This window comes from Myotis lucifugus, unplaced genomic scaffold, assembly GCF_000147115.1.
Source record: "Myotis lucifugus unplaced genomic scaffold, Myoluc2.0 scaffold_3028, whole genome shotgun sequence".
Classification (NCBI taxonomy): domain Eukaryota; kingdom Metazoa; phylum Chordata; class Mammalia; order Chiroptera; family Vespertilionidae; genus Myotis; species Myotis lucifugus.
The window spans coordinates 1-12,875 of record NW_005874076.1 but is presented as its reverse complement, the minus strand read 5'-3'; the positions used below and the strand labels follow the sequence as shown (position 1 = coordinate 12,875).

The window sequence follows — 12,875 nt, the reverse complement described above, 5'->3', positions numbered from 1 at the left end:
CCTTCTCCGGAGATACGGGAGATCTGACCAGCGGGCCCCCGCAGCATGCTCTAGCGGGAGCAGCGCTCACTGTGCTTCCACCCAATCAGTGTTCCGGGAGGAGGCGCCATCAGGGTCCCACAGAGTGGGGGGTGGGGTGCTCGGCAAGCCAGCCTGGTCACCCCCAGGACAGTGGGACATCAGGAGGAGGGGAACGCCTCCCATGTGGCGCCTGTGAACACCTTACGGGTCCACCTTCTCATACAGCCGTCAGCTCTGGCCCTCACACCTGCCTGCGACACTGACACAACCACCCGGAGGAGGAGACTGTGGACAGGCAGCGAAGACTGCAGCCGAGGGAGGAGCCGTGGGGAGGCTGGTCTCCGAGGGCATCACTGAGGCCCTCCCCTCTCTGGACGCCCCCTCTTCTCATTCTGCAAGGAGCAATCCATGCTCACACCAGCTGGAACCAGGGCTAGATGGGTTTTGTTAGGCGTGGTCAAATACAATCCCGACAGACAGGCTTGCATCGCATTCGAAGTAAGGACTTTTCCCAAAACCCCGTTTAGGAGGAAAAGTCTGAATTATCCCTCTGTGCAGAGGGGCGTGGGAGGACTGACGGATGACAGCACCTGCAGAGGGTTCTGCCACAGCCCGGGAGGAGGGAAGGGAGCAAGCAGTGTCAGAGGAAGTGGGGGAGCCACCGCAGGTACCAGGAGGCCCGGGCCCTGACCCTCAGGGAGAGACACACGCAGACAGAGGAACGCCTGAGGAACACCGGTGAGCGCACAGGGCACTGGCGCGGTGGGGAGGAGCAGACGGAGCTGCAGAGAACGTGGGGCTCAGGTGAGTGGAGGCTTCTTGGCAGGGGCCGGGCGAGGGGCGAGGAGAGCCTCTCTGATGCTGAGAACTGGGTCTGGCTCAGAACCTCCTCTGCCAGGGGAAGCCCATTGGTGACTCCGTTTCCCTGGAAGTCAGCCGCTTCTTCCGGCAGAGGCCAACCCCTTCCACGCAGGTCACCGCGTTTGCCGGAGCGGGCAGCAGCTGGCCATGGGCAACAGCCTACCCCCAGGCTTCTCCCATCCAGAGGGTGTGAGACAGGCGGGAGCTAGGGGCCCTGAGGAGGAGGCGGGAGGGCCTCCAGGTGCGCAGCAGAAGCCCACTGTCTCCGCGCTCGGCCGCCGGACAGGGCCAGGTGCTCAGGGCACACAGGCGGTTTCAGACGGGCATCAGGAGACCCAGGCCTGGGCCTGTCCTGCAGTAATTCTGTGTGTGACCCTGGGCTAGTGCCTGGCTTGCTCTGGCCCCGGTGGCTCACCTGTAAGGACAGAGGTCTACACTCCCACTAGAGCAGCGGTTCTCAACCTGTGGGTCGCGACCCCTTTGGGGGTCGAACGACCCTTTCACAGGGGTCGCCTAAGACCATCGGAAAACACATATATAATTACATATTGTTTTTGTGATTAATCACTATGCTTTCATTATGTTCAATGTGTAACAATGAAAATACATCCTGCATATCAGATATTTACATGACGATTCATAACAGTAGCAACATTACAGTTATGAAGTAGCAACGAAAATAATTTTATGGTTGGGGGTCACCACAACATGAGGAACTGTATTGAAGGGTCGCGGCATTAGGAAGGTTGAGAACCACTGCTCTAGAGTCACTTCCAACTTAACAGCCTGGGGCTTGGTGTCTGACTCGGGACCACCCCCCACCGCTGCAGGCATGGCAGTGTCCCCACCGAGGGTCCAGGCAACTGCTCGCTCACACTGCCGGGCACATCACGCCTTCCGTCCACACCCCCCCGGTCGCCCTGCCCGACACCGCTGCCCACTGAGCAGTGCCAGGATGTCCTCGCTGAGGCTCGGTTTCTCTGTCAGTGAAGAGCAGCCCAGCAGGGTTCCTGGAGCCCTGGCGGAGTGACAGGGAAGGCAGACGGTCCTGACCCCAGGCTGCTGGCCTCCGGCAGCTCCTCTCCCTGTTTCCTCCGGTGCCTGTCCAGGCACCCTGAGGGCCCACAGCCTCCGTCAGGGGGAGGCGCACGCCCGAGGCTGCCCCCTCACTGTGGCTCACACGGTGGCCTTTGGGAGCCCATCCTGGGTGCCTATGCGGGGGTCTGGCTGCTTTTCCTGAAGACCTGGCTCTAAAGGCCTTTGGGTTCAGGCGGGGCCTTCAAATGGCAGTGATCTCAGGGCGTAGGAGAGGGGCGTGGCCTGGTGCCCGGACTCCTGGAGAGCTCCAGGCAGGAGGGTGGGAGAGGGAACGACCACAGACCACAGCATCGCTCCTCACTTCAGACGTCACCAATGGCTGCCACCAGCCAGGGCTGAAGGACAGCTTTGGGCCTGAACTCAGACATCCGGTCCTCAGCGAGGCCCTCCCTGACCACCTTGCAGAGCAGCTCCCCCACCTACACTCTCTGTAATTCCTCCCTGTAAACTCACCACAATGTATAATACTCTTATGATCTTTTCTTCTTCTTTCTCATCAACCCCCCCCCCCCCCCTCGAGAGCAAGCAGGTGCTCCATAAATACCAGTGGAATCAGAGAACAAATTCAGGCAAACTTGCCACCCTCTCCCTGGGGAAAGGCTATTTGATTTGCCCTGTGAGTCTGGAGGGAAGAAGGCAGGCGAGCAGGGAAGACCATCCTCGGACCCAGCCTGACTCCAGAGCACCCCCTGCTCCTGCGTTCTCCCCGCTAATGAGGGAGCCAGGAGCACTTCAGTGCACAGATCATCCACAAACCCTCTCCCCATCTGTGTCCACCTCCTAGCGGCTATGCTTTTCTTTCTCGCAGCAGTTGCTAACGAGGCACAAAAGAATAAATGTTTCAAGTTGTGCGACCTCTCCTCTCCCCTGCCACTCGCGGATCAAGGTGCAGACAGCAGGAAGTGGAAGGGGAGGGCCGCCCCATAATCCCAAACTGGGTTATTTGACCCTCCTGATCTAGTTAACTATAGTCTTCCTGCACCTGATTTACAGCTGAGGGAAGGGCTCACTCCTGCAGATGGCTCCCCACGGGGCGGGGGTGGGGAGTCTGCACGCACCGGCTCAGGGCAGGGGCGGGATCTCTCCTGGCGGCACTTTCACAGCCGCGTTTATACACACGGCCTGTCCCCACCTCTCCGCTCAGGGCCTCCGGGAGCAGCTGCCGGACACTCATCTCTGCGATTTGACTTGTTTGTCATTTTTGCTCCCCAAGTGTGTAAATCCTTTATCCAGAGTGTGCAACGGCCGTCGGACAAACCCCGGGGGCTTTGCCCAGCCCAGTGGGAATCTGCCTCTGAGTCCACACCGGGGCTGAGCCCCCAAAAGAACTAAGGCCGCAGAAGAGCAGAGGGAACCCGTGTGCCCGGCTTGTCCTACTTTCCTCTAATTGTACAAATAACCCCACCAGCTAACAGGTGTGGGGTGATGCACGCGCCAGGAACCTCCTCTGTGTCATTTCATTTAACCCTGGGAGGGAGGAGAAACTATTGTTAACCCCATTTTCAGGTGAGAAAACTGAGGCACCGACGAGTACATACGTTGCCCAGGGATGGAACTTGAGCCCTGGTCTCGATAACTCCGTGCTTTGAAAAGCTACCCACCCCGAGGCTGTTGGCTGGAGCCCACCTGCTGCTCTCCTGGTGGCAAAAGCTATGTCCCAGGTGAAATGCCCTCCATCGACAGAGGAGCTCAAGGCCAGGACACTGGGATGACAGCAGCCTTCAGAGGCAGGGCACTGGCGCCCAGCAAGGTGAAGAAAATGGCCAAGGATGCCCAGGGCATGGATGAGACCAAGGGCTGGGCCTGAAGATCCCGTTTAGCATGGGGCGCTGTGTGGGCCCGGGCACAAGAGCGGGGACTCCTCATTTGTAAAGACCTTGGGATCAAACCACCTCCGCCCGGTGTCTGCCAGCTTCCCACGTTCCCAGCTCACAAGCTTTACTGAGGCAGGACCAGGTCCTGCCCACCAGGGACTGATACAACGCTTATTTAAAAAGAGCACGTGGAGTGTGGAATGTCGACGCTGGACGGGACTCGAGACCATAAATCTGAATGTGACTCAGAGATGAGAGACGGAGGTCTAGGGAGATCACGTGACTTCCCCCAGACTTTAAAGCTAGAGCCAAATCTGGAGATCGGGATTTCCGACCCTCCCCAACCCCCAGGGACCAGCAGGCCCAGAGGCCACAGTTGGCATTGAGCATGGAGCTTCCATGGGATTGTCTCTTCTTCTCACTTCTGCTCTCCCCAGGGGACACTGGCCTTCATCGCACCCTAACACAGTTCACTCCTTGGTTGTGGCCTCTGCCCTCTGAGCTGGGAGCTGCTCCAGCCACTGAGTACCTTCCTGCCTAAGGTGACCACCCTTTCCCTGCACCCCTAAAGTGATGACAGGAAATGGAAACGTGACCAGGGACCTACAGAGTGCAGGGGCACTCCTGATGCTTTCAGGCTTTTGTGGGGTGCATGAACTCTGCCTGAGAGTCAGGAAGGGGTGGGGCCCCAGGTTCCTAGCTCTGCTTTGACTGTGATCAAGTCCAGACATACACATGGGTGCACACACCTGATCCCATGCTCTCACTGGACACTGGAACTTCGGCTGCCTAGCTAAGCTCCCAGCCTCACCTGGCAAGATTTAAATTTAAAAATTTTAAACACACACCCCCTCCACCCAGTTTTCATCAAGAGAGGCATAAAGAAAAAGACATTTAAATTCATTGATAATAAGCCTCTCCCCTCAAAAGAATAAACCCGGGGCCTAGGCCACCTTTCTCAACCCAAGAGCGCTCCTCCTTATTCTCCCACGGCCCTGGTTCTCGGCCTGGGCTGCACATCTGACCCACCTTGGGAAGCTTTTCAGGTTCCCAGGACCCACCTGGCCCGGGAATTAAACCAGAATCTCTGGGGGGTAGGACTCAGGCCTCAGGATTTTCGAATCTCCAGGCGATTCCAAAGTGCAGCCAAGGGTGGGACCCTCCACACAAGTCGGAGAAAGGATACAGACATTGTCAATAGCTTCTGCAACTTCAACTGAAATAACGTATAACGAAACCAATTTTACTAAAAGCGAACTGATATTAACAAGCTCCTACAATATCTCATCCACATTATAACAAACGGCATTGAAGGAAGTGACACTATTCAAGGACCTGCTGTACTGAGGATGCCCTGATGAGCAGGGAAAGGAGAGAAAAGGAAAGCTACACACAGTGGGCAGGGAGCCAAGGGGCGGCCCCAGGCGCTGGCTTCTTCCCCAACCCCTGGCAGAGCGGCAGGGGGTGGATGGGAGCAGCAGGTGTGCACTGGCCAGGAGAGAGGACCCACATTCCTCTGCTCCCACCGCCTGCATCTTCTGAGGACTCGCACCTTCCCAGCAGCCTGCATTCAATCAGCAGCGCTGACCGTGGACTTGAAGGGGGCAGGGCAGAGAGCGAAAGAAACAGGCTGCTCAGTGAGACGGAACGAAGCCCTTTGTGCAGGACGCTAGATGTGGTGGTTAATTTCTTAATTCTCATCGCGATGCGGTTCACGGGAGACTCCCGGAATGTCTTTATCCGTCGCAGATGGTTTGGGAAGATGATAAATTAATATCATTTAAATGGGGGCATGGCTGAAATGGTTAAATGGCAACGTCTTCTTTGCTGGCTCCAAAGGGAAAAGCGCCCCCCGGTCCATAAAGAAGACAAATGGTAAACAAAACCCCCTAAGCTTTTGACAGATTCCAGGACGCGTATCCTTCACAAACCATTCTGGGGAGAAAAGAGAGAGATTCATCTCATCTGACTTTGTATAGGACAACAGCCCCCGCCATAATGAGGCCTTCGCGGGGCTGTGAAATCGCGCTGAATAGCCGGAGAGTGCAGCCGCCTGTTCCCGGGGCATGTTTATTACAGCCCTTTGTATGCGCCAGCCCTGCCAGCCTGGCTTGGTTCTAAACCACTGGAGAGGAGAAAGAACCCAACAAATTTGTTGCTACAAAACTTCCCGGATGGGGGACTGCATAATCACGTTTGGAACCGAATGCCCTCGCTCCACACCGCTCTTGTCTGGGTCCACCCCTGCTCTAGACGGAACAAGGTTGGGAGTCAGCCATCGCCAGGAGTGTATGGGTGGCCTCAGCCCCCTGCCGGGCTCCTCCCAGGCCCTGGGAAGTCGGGCGGTAAAGGGGGCCCTGATGCCATTCCTCCGGCCAACTGCCAACCTGCGCCAAGAGCCACGGCCAGTCGTCTCAGTGCCCCTGGAAAATGCATCGGAAACAGAGCAAAGGAGGAGGCAGGCGGCCTTCACCCGAGGGCTAGGCCGAGGCTCCCTGAGGGCAACCCCAGGAGGCCAGGGCATGGGGGTAGCTCCTCAGCGACAAGGTCTGGAAGCTTCTGAGAGCAAACCCTGGGAGATCAAAATACTGGGCCAAATGCTTCCGCCAAAGGAATCACTTCCTTAAGCCATCCAGCCCTGGAAGGCAAGACAGCGGGCTCCATGGAGGTGAAGAAGAGACCTCCCTCTGCAGATCTCAACGGTGCATATCCCCTGCCAGCATCTCAGCTCCTGCAGCTGGTTCCTGACAAGACTGCAGGGTCTCCCTTTGCTGAGAAGTATCCTGAGAGGGAACTGAGGAGTCCAAGTTCCCACATCTCCTTCGGGGGGGCGGGGGTGACAGCAGGAAAAGAAGGGCAGAGGGGGGGACCTGGAACTGTCAGGTCACATTCTTCTTGCTCAGCGCTCAGAGCAGTTCCTCCCCGAAGTGGCTTTTCACCAAGCATGAAGCCCTTCGGGCAATGCTGTTCCCCACCAATCAGTGTTAGGACCAGCCATGTAGCGTTTTCCCTCACCAATCAGGTGGCAGGATCCTGGAAGCATTGTTTTTTCTCACCAATCAGGACACACTGAGAGTCCCGCCCTTTCCTGTCACTTTTCCCCAGCAGGATATGCAGGAATCCTTCTGAGCAGAATCCATCCATACGTTCCTCCTCCTTCTGTGGGTTCTTCTCCCTGTGCTCCTACCAAGACAGGGGCAGCTGCTGTCCAGGGCTGAGAGAGAAGACACAGCCACTGCGGCTGGCCACAGCGTTTGAAATAAGACAGGGCCACACCCTTGCCTGCCTGCACTTGTTCCTCCTGGGAGCTGGGTGCCTACACACCATTTAACCAGGTGGCAGAGCCCCAGAGGATGACCTGCAGGTAACAGAATCCTGTGGCTTCTTGAGATCTCACTCGAAGCGGCAAGAGGCCACACGTGGGCCTTGTCCCACAGCAACGGAGGGGAGGAGGGGGAGGCAAACGGCAGGGCGGCCAAGATGCTCCTTCCTGTCTCTCCAGGGGACACACCTTCCCTGCTCTGACAGCGGAAACGGACAGGGAGAGCCCAGACCTCACCCACCGGCAGATTTCTCCATTCATCCAGCTGAGTGGCCACTTTTGATCAAAATTTGTTGGCCAAATCCCCAAGATATCTGTGTGCAAGCAGCGGTTTATAAGACCTTGGCTTCACTTTCTTCTGTCAGTGAAATACAATGAACACTTGGGCATAGGTGAAGGAGTTGGATTACCTTCCAATTATGTTCTCTGACAACCCAAAGCCCTCACTCGCTGGTCATGTCCTGCTCATGCCTTCCTGCCACTGCAGGCCTTTGTTGAGTCCCTTTGCCCAGGCCGATTTATTCGTCCCTGCTCAAGTCTCCTGGGGGGCGGGTTCTCACCTGGATGAGTTGTTGTTTGATGTGGAAATAGCCCAACTACCTTTATGCTTAAGTTTCTCTTGACAACCACCAGAGGCAGCCTTAAGTCCACAGATCGGAAAGGAGAGCTCACTTGGAGCCACCTGTTCATTTGGAATCGAAGGGATTTCTCCCGGAAGACGCAGACTGGGAACCTGCTTTGCTTTTGTTGGCTTGTGGGGGTTTTTGGCGTATGTTTTTTGTTTGTTTGTTTTTTGAGAAAAGCGTTTCAAACAAGCAAGGCCAGCGTCACAGGCACATGCTCATAAGGTCACATGCTTGGTTGAAGCTCTGCTGTTGCCATTTTGAAATCCTTAGCAATTCCTGAACAAGAAGCCCTGTATTTCCTTTCTTTTATGTCTGTGTGTGTGTGTGTGTATTACTGATTGCAGAGAGAAAAGGAGAGGGAGAGATAGAAACATCAATAATGAGAGAGAATCATTGATCGGCTGCCTCCTGCACACCCCCTAACTGGGGATGGAGCCCGAAACCCGGGCATGTGCCCTGACCGGGAAGTGAACCGTGACCTCCTGGTTCATAGGTAGACGCTCAACCATGGAGCCCCGCCGGCCGGGCACGAAGCCCTGTGTTTTCATTTTGCACCGGGGCCTGCAGGTCGTGCGGTTGTCCTGCGCACCAGTGCCCGACATCCGGTGGGTTTCCTGTTGAGAAGATGATGCTCTGGCTTCGTCCAAAGGCTAAGCAGTGGCCACGGAAGGATTTCTCTGCTGCAGCTCATCACCTGGGCCCGAGTCTGCCATGGCTGGGGTCTCTCAAGTGTCCCCCAAGAGCCCTCAGAGATATCAGCTTGGGAAGCCATGCTCACAGCAAGCCCTGGCTCCAGCCTCCAAATTCTGGACCCAAAGAGCCCCGATTCCTGGAATTCCCAGAAGCTAATGTGGGGTGGGGCTCATTCCTCCCCCAGTATCATGCAGTTCCCTGGGGTTTCATCAGCTCTTCTGAGCCATCTCACCATTGTTTCTTTGTGTTCGTGGGAGAAAACAAACACACAAGGTTAAAACATCAGTGCTTGCTTCAGTGAACGAAAATAGTCTCCATCTCCCTGGCGTACTTTGTCCTGAGCAGTAAAGCTACTTGCAGGTGGATTAAATGCTCCTTCGGCGACCCTGCCCCTGAAGCCGCGCTGTCTGTCTGTGCGAGCTGGGGGTGGGGCAGGAGGTGCATGCGACATCCAAAGAAATCCGTCTGCCGGGTTTTGGTAAAATAGAGCCCTTTGTGCGATGGTAAGCCGGGTGAACCTGACCCCCGCCCTGTGGTATGCGGCACACCTGTGCGAGGGACAAGCAGCTGGGAGGGGGCGGGGCGACCTGCACCCTCGCAGAGATCACACCTCCTTTCTTCTTCTCCCAGTCATTGCTGCATCGCCCCTTTGTTTGGGCCTGCACCTCCGAATGCCAGGGAGGCCCTGCGTGCGTGCGTGCGTGCGGGCAGGCGCGTGTATGATCATGGACAAAAGCGACAGGAAAGGAGAAGCAGCGAGGAAAGAGAGGGGGCAGGGGTGCCCGAGGCCCGCCCCCGCCACCTACCTTTGCAGGCCTTCCGGTGGGTGATGGGCTTGCCCATGTCGCGGTAGTAGCCCTCCTTGCAGTAGTGGCAGTGGCGGCCGGCCGTGTTGTGGCGGCAGTTGAGGCAGACGCCCCCGCTCTTGCGTCCCGACAGCTTGTAGAGCTCCATGTTGAAGCGGCAGCGCCGGGCGTGCAGGTTGCAGCTGCAGGCTGTGGAAGGGGCAGGGAGAGCGTCAGGAAGGGGCACCTGGGGGCCGGAGATTGCCCCCAAGTCCCCTCCTCCACCGCAGAGCTTCTCCTAGGCTCCCCCGTTCCCCCCCACACGCTCATGGACCACCTTGCAGGGCCTGAACCACGGGGAGACTTCATTTCCCTCGGCACCCGGCCCGCCATACACACTCAGGGTGGGGAGGGGACCTGGCAGCTCCTTGTGCCCAAATCCGCTTGCTAAGGGCTGTATTGTGCCACCCCCATTCACCTGCTACCCTAACTGACCCCGAGACCTCAGAATGTGACGTGTTTGGAGATGGGGCCTTGAAAGAGGTGGTTAGGGCCTTGAATGAGGCTGTGAGGGTGGGTCCTCATCCAATCTGACTGGTGTCCTGGGAAGAGGAAGTGTGGCCACGGAGCCAGACACCAGGGCACACACACAGAGGAGAGACCAAGTGAGGCACAGGGACAAGGTGGCAGCCGCAAGCCACCTGCCGCACGGGGACCGCAGCCTTCCTTCCGCCCATCCTCCTCCCCTCTGCTGGTCCCTACCTGCTCCTCAGGGTTCAGCACCCTTTCCCTTGTTCACCCCTCACAGCCACAGGACTGCCTCCGCGCTCCTGACTCCCAAATCCATGACATCAGCTTCGACTTTGGGGTCCGCACTGGGACCCAGAGGTGAGTGCTCCAAATCCATTCACTGCTCTCTGGGCTGCCAGACCTCAGCCCCTCTGTCTCCTGAGCTGAGCCCTCTAGGCCAAGCATGTCAAACTCCCAGCCTGGGGGCCACATGCCTCGTTTAAACAAACAGCTTGCTCCTAGGCTGTTCTCAGAACAGGAGCTCTAAGCATCTGAGGATGCCCTTTACCGACTGAAGTCTTTCCATGGCTCCCAGGTTTTCCTCTGTATAAAATCGAAATCATTTCCCGTGGCCTCGAGGGCTCTCGATATGCCAATTCTGCTTCCACTTCTCACTCTTAAGCTCCAGCCAACTTGCTTCTGTCTAGTGTTCCCTGTGTGAGGACCCTCTGCCTGCCCCCCTATGGCTTTCCTTGCCTCTGAAGACCTTCTCCTAAGCCCCCTCCTCATCTGCCTGCAACCTGCTCACCCTCCATGTACTGGTCTCAGCTGTCACTTCCACGCCCACTGTCCCCTCCACCAGCCTGGCTTAGGCAAGAGGGCCATGGGCTCCCCAGGCATCGGCACAGCCCCCACAGCCCTCCTCATGCCACCCCGGGAAGCACGCTGCCTGCCTTCCCCCTTAGGTCTCTAACGCCAACATAACTCCAGCTTAGATCCGCCCGATCTTGCTCACCCTGTCACATAATTTGCCCTGCTTTTGGGCTAAGCTTGTTTTAAATGGCATTTTATGTAATTTCTAAGGAAAGACGTGCTTCATGCCAGACATTTGAAAAACAAAAGCAGAAAGGAAAAAACTGCACTCCGGCTGCTAACACGGGGGCCGTCCTCGCAGACTTGAATGGACATTTGCTCAGCTGTGGAGCTGTTCGGTTCTGCAGCCACGGATCACACGTGTGCATCTCGGGCTCGTGGCCTCGGGCCTCATAATGTGAGCATTTTTTTGTGTCAGACAATGTTCTTCATGATTTTGAAAGCCTGTCTTAGTCCACCACTGTCCGGACGCGTGCGATGGGGCTGCCTGGATCTGCAGTGGGTGCATTTACGCTCAGGGCCTCCCCGGGTTGGGTGGCTGGGTTGCTTCCAGGTTTTCACTATTATAAACAGCACACCGGGAACCACCTTTGCACTCACGACTTTTTACTCTGCTCTGATGACGGCTGTACAGTAAATTTCTCAAGACAAGACTTGGTAGTTAGGTTTGGGGTCTACATGTTTTAACTTGGGATCCAAACTGCCACATTCCCCTCAAAAAAGGTTTCCACTCCCATCAGCAGGATATGAGAGCTCCTATTGGACACGCCCTTGAAAAGAATAATAATATGCATTTGGTATCAGCATTTATTTTTTTAAAAAAATCTTTGCCAATTTGTCTGGAAAACACACACACACACACACACACACACACACACACACACACGATGTTAATTTGCATGTCTTTGATTCCCAGTGAGGCTGGACATTTCTCCATGTTTGTTTTTCTATTTATACTTCACTTTTTGTGCACTGCCTGCTCATGCCATTTGCCTAGTTTTCAAACAAGGTGTTGTTTTTTCCACCATGTCTAGCGCTCTGAATGTGATGGATGAAAAACCACCTGCCCTTTCTACTATATAAGCTGCCAATGTTTTTACCAGTTTCTTATTCAGGTATAACTTGTGTGGTTTTCACAAAATATTTGCCCCTTTAATGTTTTCCTGTGACGTCATAATAAGCTTCTTTAAATGTCCTGCCCGGAGTCGCCCTCCACATCGCGCCCCCATTCGTCACTTGATTCACACGTCGAGATGGACAAGGGCTTCCGAGGAGGCTCAGCGGGGGGACAGAAGGCAGCTCACGCCTGACATCTGGAAGCAGCTGGACACAGGAGGCCAGGGAAGGCCTCCTGAGAGCGTCACAAGCTCCCTCAGCACCCCAGCCCTCGGGGCTGAGCTCAACCAAGTACAAAGAGAAGCCACAGCCCCCAGCACTGGGGGTCGTGCATACCCAAGTTCATTGTCCCTGTGGACTCCCTCAGCCTCAACCAGTCCAGGATGACGGAGCTTCTCAGCGCGGTTAAGTGACTACCAGCCCGGGACCACCAAGCCAGTAAATGGGGGGGGGGGGCCCGGGACCGGAACCCAGGTCTTCTGGCTCCTGGTCCACTGCCCTCGTGGCAGGAAGAACAGCTGGGCCTAGACTCCAGCCTGGCAGGGAGGCTTTCCTACCAGCACAGAAGCCACAGGGCCTGGCTCACCTGCCCAGGGACAGGCGTCTGGGAAGACCACCCAGGCCTCACTCCCTCGGGCCTCTCATCCTGGGAAAGGCCTCAGGGCAGCATCTTCTCTGTCCTTCTTGGAGGCAGATGCTAATCCTGTTGTGTCCTCCTCTGTCAAGATGGCTCCAGCTGCCCCCCACCCCCCCAGCCTCTGAGCCCCTGCTGGGAGCTCAGCCCGCGCCCCCACCCCGACTCCCACGCCCACCCTGAGGAGAACCTTGGGCTGGTTTCTCCCTTCCACAGGCACCTACACCAACAAAAGGTTCTTCAAACAACTGGCCACACAAAAGAAAACTCAAGAGGCTGAACATCAAAAGGCAGGGCTCCCCCCACCCCCACCCCACCCCCACCCCTCGTCTTGGAGCTGTCAAGGGATATCTAGTGGCGATTGCACACGCTCAACCTTCTGCAAAAATTTTACAGCTTGATTTCTTTTCTCTTTGTTCTAATTTCTCTGCACAAAGGGAAAAATGCAACACGTAGACCATCTCACATCTGGATTCCCCCGCTGATCGACACAGAGATGTCACCCACCTCCCCACCTAGTCC

General features: G+C 56.3%; 1 protein-coding gene across 1 annotated transcript in view; it reads right to left on the bottom strand.

Annotated features, from left to right (window-relative positions):
• Positions 1-9,430, bottom strand: part of LOC102424505 (netrin-1-like) — a gene marked incomplete at both ends in the record, with an annotated part of 12,214 nt that extends 2,784 nt beyond the window's left edge. The window contains one exon of the mRNA XM_006108658.1: positions 9,242-9,430. Within this exon, the coding sequence (XP_006108720.1) occupies positions 9,242-9,430 (189 nt within the window). The remainder of the gene's footprint in view (positions 1-9,241) is intronic.
• Between the last annotated feature and the right edge of the window lie 3,445 nt (positions 9,431-12,875).